This window comes from Oryzias latipes, chromosome 24 (assembly GCF_053564925.1).
Source record: "Oryzias latipes strain Hd-rR chromosome 24, Olatipes_Hd-rR_3.1".
Taxonomy (NCBI): domain Eukaryota; kingdom Metazoa; phylum Chordata; class Actinopteri; order Beloniformes; family Adrianichthyidae; genus Oryzias; species Oryzias latipes.
This window is the reverse complement of record NC_136260.1, coordinates 17194066-17217351: the sequence shown is the minus strand read 5'-3', so window position 1 is coordinate 17217351 and position 23286 is coordinate 17194066. Positions and strand designations below refer to the sequence as shown.

Here is a 23286-nt window from a genome sequence, read left to right as displayed (position 1 = left end):
TAGCATTTTTTAGAGTGGTAAATTTAAATGTCTTAGACTTTGAAATAACTCATGAATTGAAAACCTATTGTAAAATTAGCTTTTTATTTTTATATATATATATATATATATATATATATATATATATATATATATATATATATATATATATAAAATTATTATTTTTTGTATTTATTCAGCTTTATATATATATATATATATATATATATATATATATATATATATATATATATATATATATATATATATATATATATATATATATATATATATATTTATATTATTATTTTTTGTATTTATTCAGCTTTATATTTGACTTTGACTGGAGAAGCATATAGAAGAAGTTCTTTCAGGGAGGTGTTTCTGCTGTTTGTGACTTCAAGTCAAAGTTGTATGCCCGCAAATAATGTTGGTCTGGGTTCAGTAATTGATGTGCTTTAACATTTTTATACTATGTTTTCTTGAATATAGTGCAAAGTTGGGCTAAGACTATTTCAAGGCTGTTGGATGGATGGATGTTTCTCTTAAGATGTTGAATCCACAGAACTACAAAAGCATGAAATCATTTCTTGTCGCTAAAAAAGTTTCCTCCAGTTAAACTAAATAAAAAAATCTATTTAAAGTATTTATTTTGAAAAGTATGTCGTTTTATTTTGAAGCAGCAGCTACGATCTGAATCTGGAGCTTATGAGTGACTGTGTAGTCCAGATGAGTTCTGCTGTGTGGACTACACCCACAGGTAACCCTGTTTACACCATGGAACAAACCACGGCTTTACCAAACACTGAGCTGTGTGAGTCACTGCTATAGTTGGGTCGGCAGGTTTTATGACTAGACTTTTATTGGAGGTCTGGAGACTACTGAACGCTGGATTAAACAGAAGTTGGTAAAAACGTCAGTCATCCATCCCTTCTGATGTGGAAGTTTAGTAAAAGTTTGTCTCAATTTTGAGTTGTGTTTTTTTTTTTAGGTGTATGGCATAAATGTTTCTATTCTGTCAAAGACTTGAATTATAAAAGTTTTTTATTGGCTTGTAGAAAACCACAGCTGGAACACAAGTTTCCAATATTTTAGGAATTCGACCCAAATGAAGAACTTTGGTTTCATGGCCTCATCTGTTGTTTGAAATGTTGGCTTTTAAAGAAAATATGTCTCTGTTTACCAAGTAAATACTACGATTTCCAATAAAAACTGCCAATGAAATTCAGAGTTGGGCTTGTAAAACGATGAACAGAAATGTTTTTTCTTCTGAAGTCGGGGTTAGAAAGACACACAGTCAAGCTTTAATGAAAGATTCTTAAGAATGTCAGAAATAAGATGATTTGAGGAGAGAGAGATACCGGGGAAAAGACCAGTATCAAAATCAGGACTTCAATGAAAAGAAGGTAAATTTAACAGTTTAGTTTTTATAGAAGGGACAATTTTCTAAACTGCTTTAGTTCTTCTAATGCTTTGGTGTTTTATAAAATCATATGCCGATGTGCAAACTGTAAAGGCTTTTCAGACACTTGGATATGCAGCATAAACACACCTGCAGCCACAAACCCAGAAAGACCCAACTGAGCTGGAGCTCCGTGGGTGGGTGGCCTCAACTGGTGGCCTTTGGCTTTGAATTGGAGGTGGGCCCAGAGTTTGTGTTCCTCCCCCTAAGAGAGACACAAAGAGAGGCTGTGTTTGAGGAGAAAGTGAAGCAGAGAGGTGTGGAAACGGGAAAATATTGAAATGGGGATCAGATGATGACAAAGAAAAATGGAAGAAGATGGAAAAGACAGAAGATGGATCATGGAGGAAGGCGGAATTGAAAGCGAGACGTGTTTAAAGACCCACTCTGATGAGAATGGTGTTTTCGGTGGTTTTAACACGTTCTTGTGGCACTTTTCTGATGAAGGAGGACATATAAAAGGACAGTTACTCTTTGATTAAATCGTTGTAAATCAGTAGCAGAAGAAACAAATGTGGTTGGAAAAAGCTTGTAATTGTGACGTTGGAAGTACAATCTGCAAACTCCCTGCTCCGCTCCATTCTGATGCATCAATTTGCAGATGACTAGGTCTTCGTTTTCCTTGTCTAAGCTGGCATCTGACTGGTCATCAGGTCTGTGCAACAACCGCGGATCTGAATTCTGCTCTTAAATCTAAATCTAGTCAGATGACTCAATTGTGGAGCTGTTTTCCTGGATCAGCATCTAGGGAAGTAAGCTTGTGCTTTGGAAGGAGATAACAGGCGTGATTAAGCATGTGCGTTGGTGAATCAAAGCTGGTCTCAGTCCAGCACTGAGAGGAGCTTAATGTTTTGATGTGAGCCAGCATAAGAAGGATGAGTCCAGGATAAGGCACATGTTTGGCCTCTGAGTGTTGGTGTGTGGAAAAAGCCAAAGGTTTTGGCTATTGTCACGGTGACAGACGTCCTTGCCTATCAGCTTCATTTCTTTCCCTTGTCATTCTTTTACACTCCTTTCTGTATCAGTGTTGAAGCAGGACCGGAAACTAAAGAAAACATCCACAGTCAGATGGTCACATTGTGGGCGAGGGCCACCCAAACTCCAAAGACTGCATTTGGAGGCTCCTGCTACTGTTCCTCCACACATTCTGCCTTTTATTAGAGTTTTCCTCTCTCTGGTTCCTCCTGTGTGCTTGTTAAAAAAGCTTGTTATATGTAAACACGTAGCACATAATAGTCACGCCTCTGGACCGTAAACTTGCATGTGCTGCAGCGCTCCCTCCACTGCAGGGAGGATTTTCTTTTTGTTTTTTTTGTGTGCATGTTCGCTGTAAACATGTGCTGTCAGACACACCGCAGAGGGCCGGCCCCTGTGGGGTTTGCTAGGCACTCTGCCAGATGGGTTGCCAGAAAGGCTGTCAGTGCAGGAGCCAAACTTTTTTTTGCTGAACTTTTGCCTGACTGTCCAACTGTCATCCCCTGGATTATGCAGAAATCTTAAACGGGAGTCCAGTCTTGGCGGAAGATCAAAGCTTTTGTCTTAAGTTACTTTTGTGTGCTTTTGCATCCGTTTGGTTCAGAAGGGAAATCGGAAACTCTTAAATTATGTAGTACAACAAAAACTTAACAAACGGTAATTGGACTGACTGGAGATTCTGGTATCCCGTCATTCAAAAAGTCTTTGAATTTGTGCTGAATTAATAACGACAGTTCATTTTAGATGAGTTCTTCTGCTTTTACGTCACTTAACAAGGATTCACATTTTAATAAAACACATTCTAAGCAGGGCTGCATGGTGATGTAGTGGTTCAAATCCCACTGGATTCTTCCAGTGTGATATTTGCACACTCTTCCCCGGACACTTCGGCTTCCTCCAACAGTCCAAAAGCATGAAATTGTCTCTTTAGTGTCGATGTGTGTTTTTGTGTGGCATTGCAATGGACTGGAGAACCATCCAGGCTGTCCTCCGCCTTAGCCCAAAAGTAGCTGGATAGGCCCCAGCATCCCTGTTACCCTGACCATGACGATGCGTGTTTAGGAAATAGATGGATAGGCATGCATGATCATGCCTACATGCACATACATACACACACTGACTAGTTTCCATCCTTCTATTAAGCATCTAAAGTGAAGGTCAGACAGAAAACATCCCACTTTGAGGGTGTTATTGTTTCCATACCAGTATCTATGCACCTGAACCTTCCTCTGCTTTGATTGGTCAAGGATTTGCTCCGAAAGTGTTGCCACAATATTCGGTTCAGGCCCGTGCCACTTCAACACAAGCAGCTTTTACAGTATGCAGGAACTGTCATAAACAGGTTCTTCTGTGAGATATCAACGAAATACTGAGTGACTTTTATTTTGCTGTTGTTCATCATACCAGTTTTTCAAGAATCTATTGAAGTGGATGAAACCGCCTAGATAATTAGGAGTTTGCAAAGTCATTGACTAAGTAAAAGGTGGTAACCACTGGTAAAAACCTGTCCAAAAACCATTCACTGTAAATGAGAACTGGACTGAGTGACGCCTCGCCCCTCGCATTACAAACAAGAAGACTCTAAGAATCCAAAATCCCATAGACTTCTATAGAGAAAGAAACAGCTATTAGTCAGCATAGTTGTCAAAATAACCATTGTTGCTCTGCTACCTCTTTTCTTACATGTTCCTGCTCATCATTTTTTTCCTGTAATGTAAGGAATTGAAGTCATAAACTGGCCAATCAGATGGCTTAATGAAAGCAAGTGGTTTTACGTCAATTCGAAACATTTGTTTGACAGATTCTCCCGAGCCTACGTTTCAAGTGGTACGGGTGTGGACTTCCATTAAGCTCAATCCTGATTGGTCAGAGTGGTTGCTACAGAAACGATGGCTCAAACAGACTATGACCAATCACTGCTCACTGACAATTTCTGGCTTCAACATGGCAGCATCCATACTGTGAAAAAAAATGGCGACTGAATGAACTTAATTAAAGCCTGAAGAAAGCCATTTCCCATTTTGTGTAATTCACACACAAAAACTGACGGATCTATTTGGAACAAAACATTGTCAAAGGTCAACTGTAAGTACTTTTTCCCATGCTGGTGGAATTAAATAAATATTAATGTCACCCATCTAATAAACAAAATCCCCCCTCTCTTCATTTTTGAATAGGTGTGGGCCAGGAATAAAACGTTGTGGAACTCCTATAGTAACTGGCAGTCAATCTGAATCATGAAACATTTTTGATGTTTTTGATTTTTGCTTCATAGACAAATGGTCCTTTTTTCCAGTCAACAAAAATTCTCCTGGGTAAAAGGTGTAGTTGTTTTATTATTGTAAATGTGCCTTAAGCACCAGTCTTCACACCCAACACTGCCACCACACCTTTATGATCTGTGCACGGGTTGGGAAATGCATGTAAGCGCACATACAGACCACATCTGGCTGCAGGTCTGCTGTTCAAGTCCCTGTGTTCAGGCATGACTGATCAGGAATGCATCGACGACCGCACCCCTTCTCTGCCTCAGCCGCTGGACTCAGGCCGGCTGGGTGTGTGAGTGAAGGCCCTTCTAGGATTACCGGTCCATTCTTCAACACTGCAAGGCCACTCCTCTGTCAAACTTTAATTCTTTTCTAACCTTTTGATTAGTGCTGTGTTCTCCTTTTATTTTTCTGTTTTTATTCTCGTAGAATGACCTAAAGAGTCTTTTAAACTTGGCTGCAAACATTGTTGTGCTGCCTGTTATGCAGGCAATTTCCCAGATGTGGCTCAGGTGCTCAATCATGTATGCTCCATTTCCCCATGTTGGGTATATCTGGTGCACAAATGTTGATCACACAGAAGCACTTTTGAATCAGCTGCTGCTTGAGGTCTAAGGTCAATTATCTGCTTCCTGTTTTCTCCTTTTTGCAAATCCAACCCCTCTAAGTTGCACACCATCATGCTCTGACATATAGTTACCGGTAAAGATTGCACGGCTAACAACATGTTTTTGGCTGACACTAATAATGCAAACTATTACTCAGTTTTCTGTCAATTTGACATGAGATATTAGCAATTCAAATGCTGGAAGAAGGCACATGGCTGAAGATCCCTGACGAGTTGACTCCAGGGGATTGGAGCAGATGACTGCAACACCTCTTGTGAGTTGTGTTCCTTTAAATGGACTAACCCTTCACTGAGGCCAAAGATAGGCCTCAGATGTTTGAAATAGCTTTGTTATCACTGACCGAGAGCTCCTATCGCTCTTCATGTACAAACACCAATTAACGCTGAAACTTTCCTTCCTCCAGGCAGCGAATCTGTTTATATACTGCAATCAGAGCAAATCAGGCACTCACAAATGAAGTGACACACACATGCACCCATTTTCTGGCTCATTTAACCTTGCCCTGAGGAATTGTTAGCAGCTTTGAAAACTTTTGGAAAGAGGCATTGATGTGACTGTGCCCCCGTGTGGCAGAACGCTGTAATTACACACAGATAATGTAGAAAATCTTATTTTATTTTCTACATTTCATTGCAAAGTTGTGTTTTGAACTAAAAAGAAAATTATTACCAAAACCATCTTAATTGAATATTTGACTTGTTTTCCTTTTGAAAACAGAAGAGTTAGATAAAGATAAGAAGATAAAGGTATTGATATGAAATTGATTCTTGCATTTTTTAGCTCTTTAACTACCCATACAAGAGAAAATAAATTAAAAACATTGTTTTTTTCTGCTGCTTATTGCCCTTGGGGAAGTAAAACAAAATGTTTTAATTATTTGTTTTCTAAATGTGCTCTATCATTTGGTTAAGTAGGCAGTTAAAGGGTTAATGTAAGCAGTGACACTCCAGGAGGTGCTTTCACCTGATCACGGGACAGGCATGACTCCTATTTTCAATTTCCAGATAACTCTCATCTCTGTGTTTTCCTTTGAATCTCTGACTGTAGTGACTCACTACAGCACAAAGACAAACGGTAACCATTTCATACCTAACCTGGAAAAAATATTTTCATGCTATGGTCAGATTTACAAATTAATTAAAAATGTATTAAGCCAGAATAAATAGGTAAAAGTTTTCTAATCAGGCTTGAGAGGTCATGATCAGCAGGGGGCGCTGTATGTGTGTCCTGAACCTTTTGGAACTTACTGAGTAACTCACACATATTAATTTATATATTCATGTTTATGTTGTCTTTTTGTCACTTTTTTTCAGGGAGATGCATTTACTACATGTCCAGGGACTACAGAGTAAAAACAGCCTTTTACCCAACAGGTGCATTGGCAGATATGCTTTGTCCTTGTCAAATAAATAGAAAAATAAAGTCTATATAATAATTCGTAACATAATTGGTCAATACATTTATTATAGGAATTCATAAATAATTCATACAATCATAAGTTTAGTTAACACCCTCGTAACGAAACTGCTCATATGTGCATTTATGTTCATAAATAAAGAAAACATTAAAAAAAACGATTGCCTTTATTTTGGACGAAACTACAGGCATCCATTTTTTGAGTTTATTGCCTTTAATGTAATTTAGCATTTTATTTTTCACATTTTTTTTACTGAAATCAAATACAGTGCTTTAATTTGAGAGATTGTTTTGTTTTTTCTTAACCAGCAAGTTATTTGAAAATAGCATTATCAATACTCACAAGTTTCAAGAAAAATAGCACAGTTTTCATTTTCTGGTGCTTAAAACCTTAAAATTGATGTAATTATCGGTGGTAATAATACTTTGGATCCTCTGGGATTTTCAATCGAACCTGCGTTTCTCATTATTTATGTGGCTTAAGTCAAGTGGCACAAGTAATAAAATAAAATTGTTCAAAGTTTAGTTTGAGACTGCAAGGTCACATGTAGAACTCGTGGTTCAAAAAGAATTACACAAATACTGTTGATTTATTTTACTCAGAAAGTTATGGGGACAAATAAATGACTGGAAGAAATGATGCCAAACCTTTTTCCCAATAGAGTTTAATTGAAAGAGTCATTAAGGACATTTCTCCAAATTTATTTACATCAGAACCATCACATTACGAATGAAAGACTTATCCTATTTACTAACCTATTCACGGTAATATGGTTGTGTTTCAGCTCAATGTCATTTCTCATCTCCTGAGCAGCTGTTGTCCGTCAGGAACACAACGTGCCATTTTCAGTAAAGAATGACAAAACTAAGTACATGTTTCTGCTTGTTTAGCCGACATTCACACACATAGAAAACACGTTTACCTATCTAGGAACAAGTTCCTCCTCTTCCTCGTAAAGGTCTGTTACTCCCTGAAGCAGCTCAGTACAGAACAAACATCGCCAAAGTGTCTGTGTGAGGAGGACAGTTATACCCCTGTGTGTTTGTGACCTACTTGTGATTTACAGGTGGTTGCTCGCCATGTCTGGTCAGGCTGGATCAGTGTCAGGTGCGGTCGGCCTCTCTTGTAGGATTGGGTTGCCAGGTTATCCGATCTCCACTCGGAGAGGGTTTTTGGGACTTTGTGGTGTTTAGTTTTAGGGTTGGGTATAAAGTACAATATTTTTAAAGCACAAACTCAAGACTATTTCATATGGAAAGAATAGTTTTCATTCAATTCCAACTTTTGATACCCAAAAAATATCATTGGCTGGTAAAGGCAGCAAATTTTACATAAACCAAATTATTTAATATTGCTTGAACTTTATTAAGGCTGTAATGTGTTAAAAATTTCTGAATCAAAATAGTTCAGTAATCAGTATCAAACGTAAAGATCCATTTCTATCAAAATGACCTTTCTTGTGGCATTTTTCTGAAGATGGAGGACATAAAGAAAATAAAGCTCAAAACGATTTATATAAATCCTTGCGAATCAGACGCAGAAAAATGCTGTTTGAAAAAGAGCGTAATTGTGACATCGAAAAAACAAGCTCCCTGCTTTTCAACAAGCCAGTGGTTCCACCCAAACATCAGAGGTGAATTTCTATAGACTACCGGCACTCTTTAGAAACTATGCGTCGTTTTATTTGGGCTAAAAATGGCATAATTATGCTTAAAAGTTTACTGTAATTACATACAGATAATGTAAAAAATCCTATTTTATTTATACATTTCATTGTGTTTTAAACTAAAAAGAAATTAATAAATTATCACCAAAAACATCTTAACTGAATATTTGACCTGTTTTCCTCTTGAAACAGAAGATAAAATTACTGATATGAAATTGATTCTTGCATTTCTTTATTTTTTTAGCTCTTTTACTACCCATACAAGACAAAATCAAACCTCAGAGGTGAATTTCTATAGACTACTGGCACTCTTTAGAAACTATACCTTTTTTTATTTAGGCTAAAAATTGCATAATTATGATTAAAAGACGACTGGGAATTCTTTTAAAATACTGGTAGCTCAAGAGCTGATCAGAGCTGGCCATTTTTGACACAGAAATAGAAAATTTAATTTAGCATGAAGCTTTCATGCTTAGTTGAATTACGTGGTTTTCGTGATGATCAGTTGAGTTTTTTCTCTTTTTATTTGTTCTTTATTTTCACCATCTGTGTGAGAAATGTCATTGAATCGTTAATGTCAACTAATCAGCTTCAAATTACATGCCCTGTCCGTCTTGTTCCTCAGATTTCCCCCCATTCTTCTCTGATTTCATGTAATTTCGCCTAAACCACCAGGTAGCTCCGCCTTTGACGTTTTAGGGCGGTTTGTGCTTTTTCTTCTCCGTTGGGATGAATGCCAGAAACGGGTTCTCTTGACCTGCATCTCATGCCTAACCTAGAGCTTGTTTAGTATTTTTATCTTCTCACCGTGAAGCTCTGGCAATTAGAGCCGAGCAGATAAAATCAAGATCATCTCTATGAAAATATTATGCTGAACATGCTTTCTTCCATCATACTGTCCTGCTAACAGCCTTCATGTCAGGATTAAAGGCTGCAGCTTCCTTGTTCATTTAATTCTTTTTTTTTTTTTTTTTAAATAAAAGCAGGATATGATACATTATGTATATTGCCTGTGCAACTATTTTATTTTAAAAGCCATGTTCTGCTTTTTTTTTTTTTTTACTCCTTTCTTTATAAATTCTATTTTTAGCTAAATTTCTTTTGTTTTCTAATGTTGCAGATCTCATATAAAATATCATGATGCTTACCAATATCAGGCTCTTGATATGAAGTTAATTTATGTACCAATACGTATTTTGTTTGATCCAAAAAAAGTATAAAATGATTTATTTAAAACCCCAGCTAACCTGTCTTGGGCTGATGAAACTGGGTTGATTTGATCCACATTTCAGATGAATTCCTATTAATTTTTTTGTTAAATTTCTATTTTTAAACATACAATCTGGTATTCAGGCCACCATTAAGGAAAAAGTTTATGAATGAACATAAAGTCGTAAAATAAAAAAGTAATCAGATTCTGAGAAAAAAAAAAGTCTATATTTTACTAGAATAAAGTTTTAAATTAGGGCTGCACAAATGAGGAAACCTCGTGATATTGGTGATCAATATTGCGATGATGAGAAAATGGCAAAACATCTAAATACATCATTTCCATTTCACTGCAACAGTTTAATTTAAATAAAAGTCAACATAACTTAAATTACACTCCAAATGACCCTTGTCTATAGGAGGTGAGCGTCTAATATCAAAGGGGTCCACCCGATTGGTCAAATGCATAAAGGGATTTAATTGATTCATTAAATACTTCAAGCTACCGTAATATGTCATATTTGTGATATGCGTATTGCACAGTTTGATAACGATAAATGTGCAATTTATTGTGCAGGCCTGTTGTACATCTATTGGAAAAAAAGTCTACATTTTAGGAGAGCAAAATAAAAACGTATTGCATAAAAGATTCAGTGAGGTTATTGATTTTGACTTTACATTGATAAGTACATTCTTTAGTAGTTAAAGCTCCTCATTTAAACGTTTAAAAACTTGAATTTAGTTGAAGGTCTGATTATAAAATGAGAATTAAAAAATAAAACTAAAGTCAAGTTTTTATGCTTGTTTTTTATATATTCTGACTGTTGGCAGTAGAAAGTGGTCCAGCTTTGGTAGACCTCTGCTGCAGATGTCCAAATATTTATATTGATTATTATCTGTGGGATCAGACCACGAAATGAATATGAGGTGGGGGGGTCACTTTTGCCTTTTTTAATGATAAATGTCTTAAGTTCTGAGATGAAATCATTTCCACATCTAGAGCTTCCCCTGTGCTTTCACGTCCATGTTTTTTTAATGTTTTTATTTCCTTACAATGGGTCTTTGAGTTTTTGCTCGACATAAACAGCAGTGCAGGTTAATTATTAAAGGGCCGTGTCCTCATGTGTCATCATGTTAATGTTCCTATGAATGTGCAGCTTTCTGTTCATGTCTGCAGCTTCAGCAGGACAATCCTCAGCAAAGGGAAGGAAATAGAAAATAAGAACTTGTCGGTTGCGTTTACTCAAATACGGGATCCGGCTTCATTCATGGATCTACAGCCAGAGACAAATATTTATTTTTGATCAAGACTGTGCAGGTGGAAATCTGAGAGCGGGTTTGCTGGGATCTGTAGACAGTTTTTTGTCACACCTCGGTGGTCACACACACCCTTCACAGTTACACTTGGGTGGGAAAACTCCACCCCCCACAATAACCTAAGTAAAGTCTTTGCTGTTGTACCGCAGGGCCTCCATGCACTAACTTTCCCACAGTAACCAGATTTTAGGAAATTTTGCCTAATTATTATTATTATTTTTTTTACAGTTTGTCAGAAAATACTCTACTGGGTAACTTTTTTGCTTTAAATAATTTTCTGCACCTCATTCATGAATAAATGTGTTTTTTTTTGGCACCTTTATCACTAAGATTTTTTGAACATGTTTTAGCTTGTGCAATCAATAGATAAAAAAAACTGATGTTACTACACATTAAGAAGAATTTCTGCGTCATGTAAACACGAAGCTTGAGGTTTTAAAGGGAACTTGTGAGTAAACATGACTCATAGGGGAGCAAACTGTCAACAGGGAATATGGTAGGAGCAAAACTGCCCGAGGGGCTGTGGGTTAACATGGAGGGAAACAAAAACGAGGGAGGTGAGAAAGGAGGGAAGGTGGAAATGAGGCGTGGCTAACATAAGAAAACAGAGCCATGGAACAAGGAAGAAGGGATGGGCTGGCTCAAATTTCAGCGCTGAGTATTGAAGGGTTGGCTGTAATTCTAACCCTGAACTCCTCGCACAAATTGACAACTCTTGTAGTCACACATTTGCAGTCTGGAGGAGCCACCAAAGGGGAATGAAGGAGATCCTCACCTACAAACCATTTCTCTTTTATTCTTCTAAAACAGCAGCTTTGGTTTTTGTCTTCCTCATTCTTGCTCGTTTCTTGCTCCGATCACCTGCTCCAGCTGGCTGTCAGCACCTGTTGATAATATTTATTTTAGCGGCGCTGCCTCTTCCACTTCTTTAGTGGAAAAACAACGCTGGAAGGAAAAAACAGGAGGCAGTGGAATACAAAGGAGCTAACCAGGAAGTTTCTCTGTTCGGCCCACGTGAGTGTGTTTTGGAGCATGCAACCGCCTTCATTAGGCAGGGAAATGACCTGAAATCTCACGGACCTTTAACCCTGTGGAACTGTAGGGTCGCATGTCACGGCATGAGCCAACGAGTGGGGATAACGGCACCCAAGAGCACGCATGGATGTAAACATGCTGGAGTGCCATGGCTAAGACTTTTTCTATTTGGAGAATAGAAGCAGAACTTAAATTCTAAACGGTTAACCTTTTGACGTTGGAAAACACACTTGACTATACACCAAAATGATTTAAAGTCTAGATTTTTACATGGATGACCTGAGGACGTTTGATGCTGAGTTTCTGTCGCAATGTTGGAGCAAAGGAAACTAAAATAACTAAGTTTTACTTTCTGTTGGATTAAAAGCTTTTCGGATCATGTTTGGATTCTTAAAGAGTGCTTCCAATGTGTGGATTCCTATGAACTTCAAACTTAGTTTCCATTTCTACACCAAAAGGGGGTAGTGTTTGAGGATTTTTGATAAAACCGAAAAAGCCCTGAAAAGTCCGGTAGTGTTGGACTGTTTTCTTGGACGAGGATGAAAGGAGGCAGGAGATCTGCATCCTTCCACAGGGAGAGACCAGCAGGCCTGTCGCGGGCTTTCAGCTGGCTCAGCTTGTCCTCGCTGTCCGAGCACAGGAGACGGATCTTCCGGAGCCAACACGAGCTTCACGTTCCTAGCCCCTCGAGCGCTCACCTCGAAGGCTCAGACAGAGATGGGGACGACGATAGCTGGGTGTACAAGCCTCAACACAAAATGGGTGAGAGGAGAAGCTGCACACACACAAAGCTGTTGTAATCAACCACAGGGATGGATCCTGTAAGGGGACTTCAGTACATGCACAAGCAAAATTCCAACTTCTTTATTGCCTCTCGTTCCTGGATTTCCTGCTTGCTACAACGGAAGCTCATTGTAGCCGATCAAAGGCCGCTTTGTTTATGAAGTCACAGGCGGGCACAAATGCAAACTGTGCCAGGCTCAGGGTGTGCTTGTCTTATCACTGAAAACTTTATCACATAATTTATTTGGACGTCTTTCTTTAGGTAAGATGTACATCTCTGCTTTATTCTGTTCTCTGTTTAATCCAGAAAATTCCCCTTTTATTGGATCAGTGGTATCAGTAATCTTTGCTCAGCTGATAATGGAAAAAGATACAGATGCTACGCCATGGCAACAACACTGGCTTGTTAACTTTGACCCTTACTGGCATCGATAGTTTCAACTGATTATATGCGCAGAAATTATTTTCCAACTACATCTGCTTTTGCTTTACTGGAATGAAAACAATGTTTTTTATTCCAAAACTGCTCATATCTAAAAAACATAAGGAAGCACATAACTTGAATTATCTGAGCGTCTGAAATGTTTCTTAAGTGAGACTTTAGTTTTGTAACACAATGAGTTACAATGAAGACTTTATATGCTTCTGTGTGTCAACATCATATTGTTGTATATACCATATTTTTTGCAGCATAAGTCACGTTTTTTTGCATAGTTCGGCAAACGGTGCGACTTATACTCTGGAGCGACTTATAGTCCGAAAAATACGGCAATTCAAATGTTTCACTGGAGAAGTTGGAATATTTATCTTAGTCACTCATCTTTTCAAACTTTTGTGAAACGCTTGTGTCATTTGTAACTTTTATCCATCGTTGATTATAAGAGCTTTTGTAGGGCAACACAATTTTTAAGTGTACTTTTCCTATGTACACGGAGATTTGCTTATGCAGACCTGAATGTATGAATGAAGAGACATTTCCTATTGTTTTTGTGTTGGTTGTACACTGCGTGTCTTTTTATAGCCAGTTCTTGTGTCACAGACAGGTCAGTATATTTTATTCTCTGCTCGCATAAACTTCTGCTCACAGAGGAAACATCTTATAAGTTTCTTCTTTTAACCCCAAGTATTTATAACATCTGGCGCTGGCGTTCCTGCAATGCCAGGACGCAGAGGAGGACACATAAGCAGACACGCTCACTGCCTGGGTGTAAATATAGAACTGAAATAAGCTCCTGGAGATCCAAAACCTGCAATTTTTCCACAAACTCCAACTTAATTTTACTCCGTCGTCATGGGAACGTGACTATGACTGAGCATGGTTTACTCTTCCATTTGTTGGTCACTAGGAATAAATAATGTGGTAAAGGACAGTCTGGATTTAAAAACTGCTGTCATCTCTGCTAGCTTGATTTGACTTTTCATAAAAATCTTGTGGTTTGATTTTCTGGTTTCACCTAAAACATGGATATTTGTTTGAGATGTTATTAAGCTTTATTAGCAAGCTTGTAATTTTTTCATATACTCAGATACTCATTTTGATTGCATGCTTATATGCAAATATTAGAACATTGGAAAAGCCTCTTTCTGAATTACATATTTATCCCAAAAAAACCCTCCAATACTGATTTTAAATCTTTGGCGCACGAGATTTCTGTTAACATGAAAGTTGGGAGATTGGAGGATTAGTGGGCTTTAGTCGATATTTGGGAGTTTTTTGAGGGACCTACAGTATGTAAATGTGGCATTTGAAACAAGCCACACATGCAAAAGCAGCAGAAAATTGACCCAAATATTCAGCACATCTTAGTAAAACAGAAGCCGAAACAAGAACGTGCAGAGTTTTGAAAGTTTGACAAAGAATGGAATGACTTTCCAGAGGATTCATACGCGGCTTAACCCTTGCTTAACAGGACTTTTTTTTGGGTGTTTTGGAGACCTTTCCCAACTCCTAACAGCTCTCCGTGTCATCGTGGTCCATGCATAAATCCAGATTAGCAGATGATGATGATTTGCTCAAGGGAAGAGATGACATGTATTAACCAGCAGGGTCTCATTAAAACCCAGACAGGGAAATCTGGGGATATGGCAGAATGCCGAGGACATGAGCAAACGCCATAAATGCACACGCACACCTAACATTGCATAAATGCTAACTTTATGATGAATCACACTAGAAACTTTATAAATGTCTAGGACAGTTTTTAGGTCTAGTTTTGTCTACGTGTAAATGATGCTGTAGTGGTTTTTGGGAAAGCGTTTTTTTTTTTTTGGTCTAAATCAGCTGATTGAACTGTATCCTAAATGCTTTAAAATAAATAAAAATTCAGATGTTTTGTGTCAGCACACGTATATATTGATCTCTTCTTCCACTTTCGGCTTCTCCCATCAGGGGTCGCCACAGCGAACGAGTCGCATGGTAAATTTGGCAATGTTTTACGCCGGATGCCCTTCCTGACGCAACCTTCTCAAACCGGGCTTGGAACCGGCAGAGGTAGAGAAGGGAACAGGGAGCAGCCCGGAGTCGAACCTGGGTTTCACGGACGGAAGGCGCCGCAAACCAGCACGAGCTAAACTGGCTCCCCACACGTATATATTGATAAAATGCAAAAAAGCAATCTATCAATATTTCAATGTATGGGACTTGTAAATAAAATACATGTTAAAAACTATAAACATTTTTTAAAATTTTAATTGTATTTTAGGGAAAAAAAAACTCTTTGTCAGAGTTAAACCAACTGCATAAAAGAATTAAACTAATTTTCAAGTTTATACATTTATATTCTTACATTTACTTATAGGTTTATTTTATTTCTTCACATGTGTTAAAATATTTAGCATAAATGGTTTTGCTCATCAATGTTCTCTTTTTAATGTTTAAAAAAACCTAATTATTTGAAAATAAATTAAGACAAAACATAGAAATACATAAAAAAAGCAAATCTGCAGATAATATACTAAGTTTTTTCATCAAAGATTCTAAATTTAGTTCTGTAAAAACCCTTTTTGCGATAATATGACACATGACACAGGGGAAAAAAAAGGTCCTACCTGCTGAACAGGATTGGAGCTTGATAGGGGATAAAGGAAGTGGGTTTATTTTGATAGGATACAATACTGTTTACCCAACAATCCAGCGGCTTAAAAACTGCAGCACACAGTACGACGGTGTCATTTTTCTGCTCAGATCCAATCAGGGATTTTTTTTTTCTCATATTGTATTAGTTTTACTGAGAAACCAGTTTCACCTGAGAGGCCTGGCAGGCTTTTATAGTCCACAGGGTAGATTTGTTGGCTTTTATCTGCCCGTTTCATTGTCCTTATCTTTCACTGACAGAGCGCACAATGACACCGTGCAGAGGATGTGCAGTGCACCGAAGAACTCTTAGATAGGTGACTAATGCGGGGGCCCCCTTTTAAGTGATTCAGAGCCTCTGTTGATGTTTTGATCCGAAGATAAAATTTGTTTTCCCGTAAAATACTTAAATCACATGAGAAATTGGATGCTGCATAAACTGAATAGAAATTAAGAGCAAACGGTGTCCAGAAGCACTTGATGGAAAGCACTGATGGAGCTGCAGCAGGAATATAAAAACGTGTGAGGTCTGGCAGAGATTTACTTTTACTGCTCATTACAATGAACGTGCTAACAGTAATTTCAACAAAAATGCTCTGAAATGTGTATAATTTTCCTCTCTATCATATAATTGAGGTAATTATACGTGTTTAAATGGCAGGATCTCACACTGAGTGAAAGCGGTTTTGCATGGATGTCTTCACACAAAAAAAAAAAGAAACAGTGTCACTAAGAAGTAAAATAAATTATACTCATAGTAACTTATAATAAAACTCATCCCAGAAGGTGTAAGTACCTATAATCCTAACTTGCTTTATTGTATGAGTGAAGAAAATCCCCCTTCTGGTTTGAAGAGTGCCGGTTTGGGTTGACCTCAAAGTGTTGCGCCTGAGCCTGGAGGTTTTTGGATAAGGTTGAAATTAAAGCCATTACAAGCAAAGTAGCCTCCAGTTAAAGACGTGGTTTGGAGAGATGGGATTTAATACTCTGGTAAGGTTGGTTAAGTGTGGGATTTGTGTGGTTTTACTTGTGAATTATTTCCAGTTGTGTGTTTTTTTTATGGCGCTCCGCTCAGCCGCAGATGCCTGCTGCTTGCTTTGCACGTTACAACAGCCTGTGCTGCTCCTGCGTGACAGCATTGGCTCAAAAATGAATCTTTATTCAGCAGTCTGCCTTTATTTGCTGGTGCTTACCAAGGGGCAAGAGTTTGACTTCCATGTTGAAGCAGGTTGGTAAATGAAAATGGCTTCAGCAGCAGTTCATTAAGTATCCTCTAGGGCTTTTTGATTCTGATTGTCTGAACAATTAGTTCTACAAGCTGACCGAGCGCCCTACGTTTTTTGAAATTTCATGTGGCTCGCCTGGGTGTTCTGTACAGGTTTTTCCATTTTTTCCATGCAGACTGCTCTGATCCCACCGTAAGCGCAGTTGTGAACAAGGCATTAGGTTCAGCAAGCCCCCTAGTGGTTACATGGTTAACTGCACCTGGCTCCAGCTTCTTACATTTTCAAAGAGGCTTCATCCCAGAAGTTAAATGTTTCCCCATGCAAATGAATAAATAAACAAGAAACACAACAGAGTTTTGGAATCAAATTGGTCATGTGACCTCATCTGATGTCCATCACTTCTGTTTTTTGCTACAAGTTTGGATCAAAATCTCTTCACAACATACATATGTTATATGTATGGGGAATTTGTTTTTTGATGAATTTATTCCTGGTGTGTTTTTGCCTTCACGCCGTTTCTGCTTTGTGCGGCTCTCCGCAGGTGAAGCAGGAACACGGCCAGCCTGTCATCCCGTCTGATAACACGCGGTTGAATTGTGAGGATCAAAGCAATTACATTTGATAAGAGCACAATGGGTGGGTCTCGTGCTGGGGGGCCCCCGTCTCATTGGGGACTGCTGACTCTGCGGTCCTCATGCTGCGCTGGATACTTTTATTTATGAGTGTCAAACTGCAGAAAAAAAAACAACTAAAGAGGACTCACAGATGAACCCAATGAAGGTTTTTGTGAAGAAATGAAGAGCTGAAAGGGGGAGGAGTCTAAAAGGAGGGAGGTGGACACTGAGTCAGAGGGGAAGGGGGGGGGGGGGGGGCTTGGGGAGATTTCCTGTAGTGTTGGCTTTCCTCTCTGTTTTGTGTGTGAGGTTGGGGGGAGACAGGGAGATGGAGAGAGGAGTGCATGGGTCAGGATCTGAGGGAAGCTAAGGGAGATGACCGCGAGGAAGTGGAGGAGCGGGAGTGAAGAGTTGGATTTGACCGTGGAAATACGCAGACAGCCATGTTTTGTCTGAAAGGTAAGCCTGTGTGTGTGTGGATTGGTTTGGGGGTTGAACTTGACTTTCTTAGACAAAGAAAAGTTAAACTCCATCTCTTTCATGCAGCTTCTTCTAGACTTTCCTCCAAAGTGATCCCTCCATTTTTGGAGACTTTGAGAAGTTCCTCCTTTGTTCCTCGTGTCTTCTGTCTAAATCATTCAGGTTCACTGACTTTGATCCTCCTTTTCTCTGCCTGCTGTTTTGATCCCTCCTCCCTCGGCTTCAAGGAAACGGTGATTATTTGCAGCTTAATGCTTCAGAGCACTTCACTTTCCGGCGAGTGGTGCTTTTCCTGCGGTTCTGTTGAGGTAACAGCTGCTGAAGCCGGACAGCTGAAGCCATGTGTTGGCTCCTACCTTATGGATCAGCTGGAAATGAAGTCGCAACTTTCAGCGTTCTCATTTGTGCAAAATGATATTTTTCATTTTTGCAAGTTTGGGAATAACACAGCTGTTTTTATCAGAGTATGAGGTCATTTAACCTTGTTTAGGTGCTGAGTAAGTCATCTAAATGTGCCGGAACTAAAACTTTATCTCAGAAATGACTTCTTATCCTGTGAAACATTTTTTTTCTTTTTCTCCTGCTGGATGAAGTTACTCTGATTTGGTAAATGAACTCAAACAGATGTTGTATGTCTGCAAGAACGTGGTACCTCATCATTTTCATGCCACAAGGTTTACAACGTCTTTAGGTGTTTGTTTTCAGCTTGGAAACATTTAACACACTGACCCAAATACTCGGCACGTTACATCCTGTCATCCGACTGAAACATGCACATCACAGAGCGAACACTCAGTCGACTCGTGTTGTGATTAGAAGAACCCCCGCCCCTCTCCTCTGTCCAGACTCATTTCAGTTCGGTCCCCTGCTTCCATCACCAAAACCGAGCTTTTCTGCAAAGCCTCATATGAGCGTGTGAGCCAGATCGAGACAGGATTTATTACATAAGGGTTTTTTTTTGGATGCTCCGACTGTCAGAGGAGATGTTTGGACAGATTATCGGAGACCCCGATGCTGCTAAGATTGTTTTTGTTTTTTTAACAGGTTCAAGATTTTAAGAAGTTCTTACATGTTGGTGAAGATTAGGATTTATGTCACACAAGTGTTGCAAAGAGTTCATCAGTTTTTGGATTTAGTTAAAGTTTTGCTCAGCCTCTAGTCACTTAAAGACATATTTTTAAAGTCCTGTTTATGAAGATATTTGAATATTTTAATTTTGCTGAGCTTAAAAATTGTTTTAGTTTTATTTAAAATCACAGAACACAAAAATATTTATATATTTTTAAAAATATACAATCCCAAATGAGTAATTTTTCCATAGATTTTGTTTTATTTGCTGCTTTTTGATGTCCTACACAATCACAGTTTTCATTTTTTACTTTCCTTTTTAAACAGCTATTGTTGTTATTGGTTTATTAAAAAAACATTTTAAATTAACAACAAATGTCTAAACTGTTCCTCATATCTTGAAGTTAAACCCACTGCCTTCATAACTGGCCATGAGCTCAGATGTTTCCTGAAATCTTCAGCAGGAATGGTATGTTCACTGGAGCTTTAGGGACTCAAAAGTCCTGATTGGAGCTTGCTTCCTCCTTTAGTGCCTCATCTTGTTGACCTGTTTGAACTCTCAGCATGATGGACCTTCAGAAGCACCTGAGCTGTGAGTCTACAGAGTCTGAGACCTGCTGACCTGGTACCCGCCCTCTGGCCTGGTGGGTTCTGGTAATGATGGATGCTCTTCCATCAAACGAGGCAGGCTGTCTCTGAGGAGAGCAGGAGGGAGGAGTTACATCGATTAGATGTATTTTATGCTCTTTGATATCAAGAAAGTCTTTTCATGAACTGGTTACATTTCAGATTAGAGAGATTTGGCCATTTTTACAACATAGGATTCTCATTATTAAAACCAATTCAATGCAATTCTGCAATTATCAGTGCTGTAATAGATGAAACGTGTAGTTCAGAATGACCGGGTGTATGGAGCTTAAATGAAGGGACGCTCATGGAAATATCAAATCCCTCAAGAGTTTGCTTTTCATCCGTAAACAATAGATGCTAAAGTTCCAGTTGTCTTTGAAAAGACCGCCCGGGACTCCAGCGGACCCTTTGTCTTGTTGAAAAACTGGTTTGCACGACAAAAGCTTTCTGCAGAACCTTCGGGAAGATGTTTGTGTCACTAATGAGGTCCCACTCTGCGTGTGGACGGAAAAGATGCCGCGTAGAAAAGATGTTTCCCAGGCCAGTGTGGAAAAGTTTAGTTGTGGGTCTGAGAGGACAATAGGCGAGTGGATGACTTCCCCAGTCGGAGGACTAACTCAGCATGCAGGTGCTCTTCTTAGGCCATTCAGACTTGCTCGTCTCCTTGGTAACCATTGTTTCTCTGCTGAAGCCTTCCTCTTCCCCCCTTTGGATGCACACACACGCATAAACACTAATTAGTTCTTAAACACAAGGACATTTATTTATGTAAACATACACAGAGTGTCCCGGTTTGCAAAAGCAAGGCTCTGTTAATTGGCATTTACAAGAACTGGACTGAATGTATGATGAAGATCCTCTCTGCCTGGTTCTGCTCTGACCTCAATGATCTGCTAAATTTATGCCGTTTTGGATTGAGGGCAACAAAACAGCGTTAAGTGCAGTTTTGGATGCAGCCAGAGTCTTTTTGGCTGACTTTTTCTCCCTGCTTTTTGTGAGTTGTGCATGGGATTGCACCCGCTGTGGTTTTTCTAATCAGCTTGCGTGTTGGCTGCCTCACCATGCCGCAGAAATGATGATAACCGTTTGAAACGGATGATTTTGCTCTGCAGTTTCCTGCTGAGGCTTTGGGGAGGATAACCACTCGCCGTTACCAAATGTTGCAGGAGGTTTTTTGTGCAAGCAGGCCACCAGATTTTCAGTTTTACACCATTTATTTTGGCTTGAAACTGTTAGGGAAATGCCAGCTTTAGAGCTTTAACACAGTGCTGGCTCTAATTTAGTTTTATGCAACACTCCCATTTAAGCACAAGTGACTTTTTTTTCTTTTGCTTAAGGAACGTTTTTCTTCTAAACAAATTAAAGACAGGATTTCGAGGAAAATCGTATTTTTGTTATTTGTCTTGTGGTATTTTTCTGATGATGGAGGACATGCATAAAGAAAATTAAGACTGAAAATGCATTTCTGAGTATTAATTTATTCAAATTATTATGAATCAGGAGCAGATGAAAAAATGCTGTTGGAAAAAGTTGCCGATGCATGGTGATCCATGCCGATGCATCTACTTGCCCGCCATTTTCGTTGCACCTGTAATGTTGGGTTTGGGGCTCTGAGGTAGCGGGAGAGTGTGTAAACAAATGGATGATAGGAAGTAGGCAGGCTTACTCTGTGCCAGCAGTCCCGCCCACAACTAGAAGGTGAATTTCTAGTGAACTGCTGCTGCTCTGCAAAAAAATATTTTCTAGAAAACAGGCTTTTTGACTTTCACTAAAAACAGCACAATCATAAATAAAAGACCACTGGGAACGCTTTAAGAATAGATTAAAGATGATTAGATTGTGTGACTTCAATTATGTTTTTGCACTTCCTTAATCCTACCGTGGTTGCAGTTCAGATTTTTCTGCATCATTTCACTTGTGCACCTTCACAGACAAAAGATTTCCTTCCCCCCTCTGCATTTTCTTTTTGACAGTGATGAGATTCACCACTAGAGGGAGACATTTATAAGTTTTATTTTTCTTGATTCTAAAAATATACTTTTTTTTCCTACCATATATTTTGGGTAAGATGTGCTGCGGCTCTTCATCCTAAACTATTTTAGCTTTCAACACCAGACCTTCATCAGACCAGATCCTTCATGCATCTTGACTTTGCGTCATCTGAGCTAATCTGCTGACACTCGATGCACCTGACCTCCTGAAACTTCAACACATTTGTCAGATGGAGTTGATGAACTTACACTGAAGCCCGGCGTCCATCTGTGGTTTGCGTCTTGTCTCAAACAGAGGCAGGGGGCTGGATAATCTGGGTTTACAGATTAGAAAAGCAGCATTTAGGTGCAGAGGAGGGAAGGAGGTGGAGCCATCAGGAGAAGCCATGTGGATGCAAGGGGAGCGAAGGCTTCATTTGCACAAGTTTTGATTTTGTGATTTGAAGGAGATGCTCGTGGCCTTCTTTTTTTTTTTGTAGTTGTCATCAGTGAGGACAGAAAAACAGTCAAAAGGAAAACAGTTTTTTACTCTAACTCTATTGGAGCGTTCAGGGACTTTTCTGTGGTTTGTTGATTCTCCTTCTGTTGAGGATTTCTTTTTAAAAAAAACAGCCATGCGGTATTTTGAAAATGGATTTTTGCTACAAAAAAATACATTTTCTGGAATTTAATCTAAGAGTTGAAAGCTGAGCGTATTCCTCCTTTGTTAGGCAAATCAATTCCAACCTTCCCCTGAGAAAGGAAAGACAAAAACAGTAGGAGGAGACAGAGGGGGGGGATAGGGTCTCGTGTGGGTTGCACAGACCACCAAACCTCCACCCTGTCTTCTCGGTAATAGAGGGCAAAGCCTATTGAAGGTTTGAGAGTACGGGGGGAGGTTTGCCTCTCTTCATCCTGTTACCTCAAGCTGAGGGTCCTGAGAGGGGAGCTGCAGGAGGAGGAGGGGAGTTGAGGGTCCCGTGCAGAGCCGGGGAGGGCAGGTGGTGGGGGTTTAGCTCTTAGCCAGGATGATCACATACATGCACTGCCTCTCCTCGGAGCCGGCGGTCAGTTGCTGGCACGGCGCCTGCTATGAGGACCCCTCTGGCCAGAACAAAACTCTTTGCTCCTTCAAGCCCAGATGCGAGATGGGGAACAAACTCCAGGTTCAGGCCCTCCCCAGTTCCAACCCGTGCAGACCGGAGGGGGGCCTGCGCAGGCGGCTGCTCTCTGTGTCGAAAGTGCACCAGAAGCCGGACTCGCTCTGGACTCCCAAACCTCTGCTGGGACCCGCGGCCGATGACTTACAGAGGAAAACACAAAGTTGTCAGGATGGGAAAGGTAAAAACGTCACTATTTGTGTTGTAGATTTAAAAAAACAACAACAGCAGCCTCTGTTAGGACGAATTAGGAGACTTAGTGACACATTGCTGTTCTGCTGCACAGGTGATCTGTATTTGTCTTGGCTAAGCAACAAGCTGCTTCC

At 39.4% G+C, this 23286-nt stretch overlaps 1 protein-coding gene across 7 annotated transcripts in view; it reads left to right on the top strand.

Annotated features, from left to right (window-relative positions):
* Positions 1 to 23286, top strand: part of nhsl1b (NHS-like 1b) — an 81843-nt gene that overhangs the window by 23688 nt on the left and 34869 nt on the right. For 2 of the 7 annotated variants that reach the window (XM_023953323.2, XM_023953321.2), the window contains exon 1: positions 11620 to 12718. The exons of 2 other annotated variants lie outside the window; for them this stretch is intronic. In XM_023953323.2, the coding sequence (XP_023809091.1) occupies positions 12496 to 12718 (223 nt within the window). In that variant the 5' untranslated portion in view covers positions 11620 to 12495. Of the gene's footprint in view, positions 1 to 11619; positions 12719 to 17967; positions 18112 to 22238; positions 23142 to 23286 lie in introns of those variants that run through there. 3 more of the 7 variants (XM_023953326.2, XM_023953320.2, XM_078942982.1) reach the window with 3 other exon arrangements.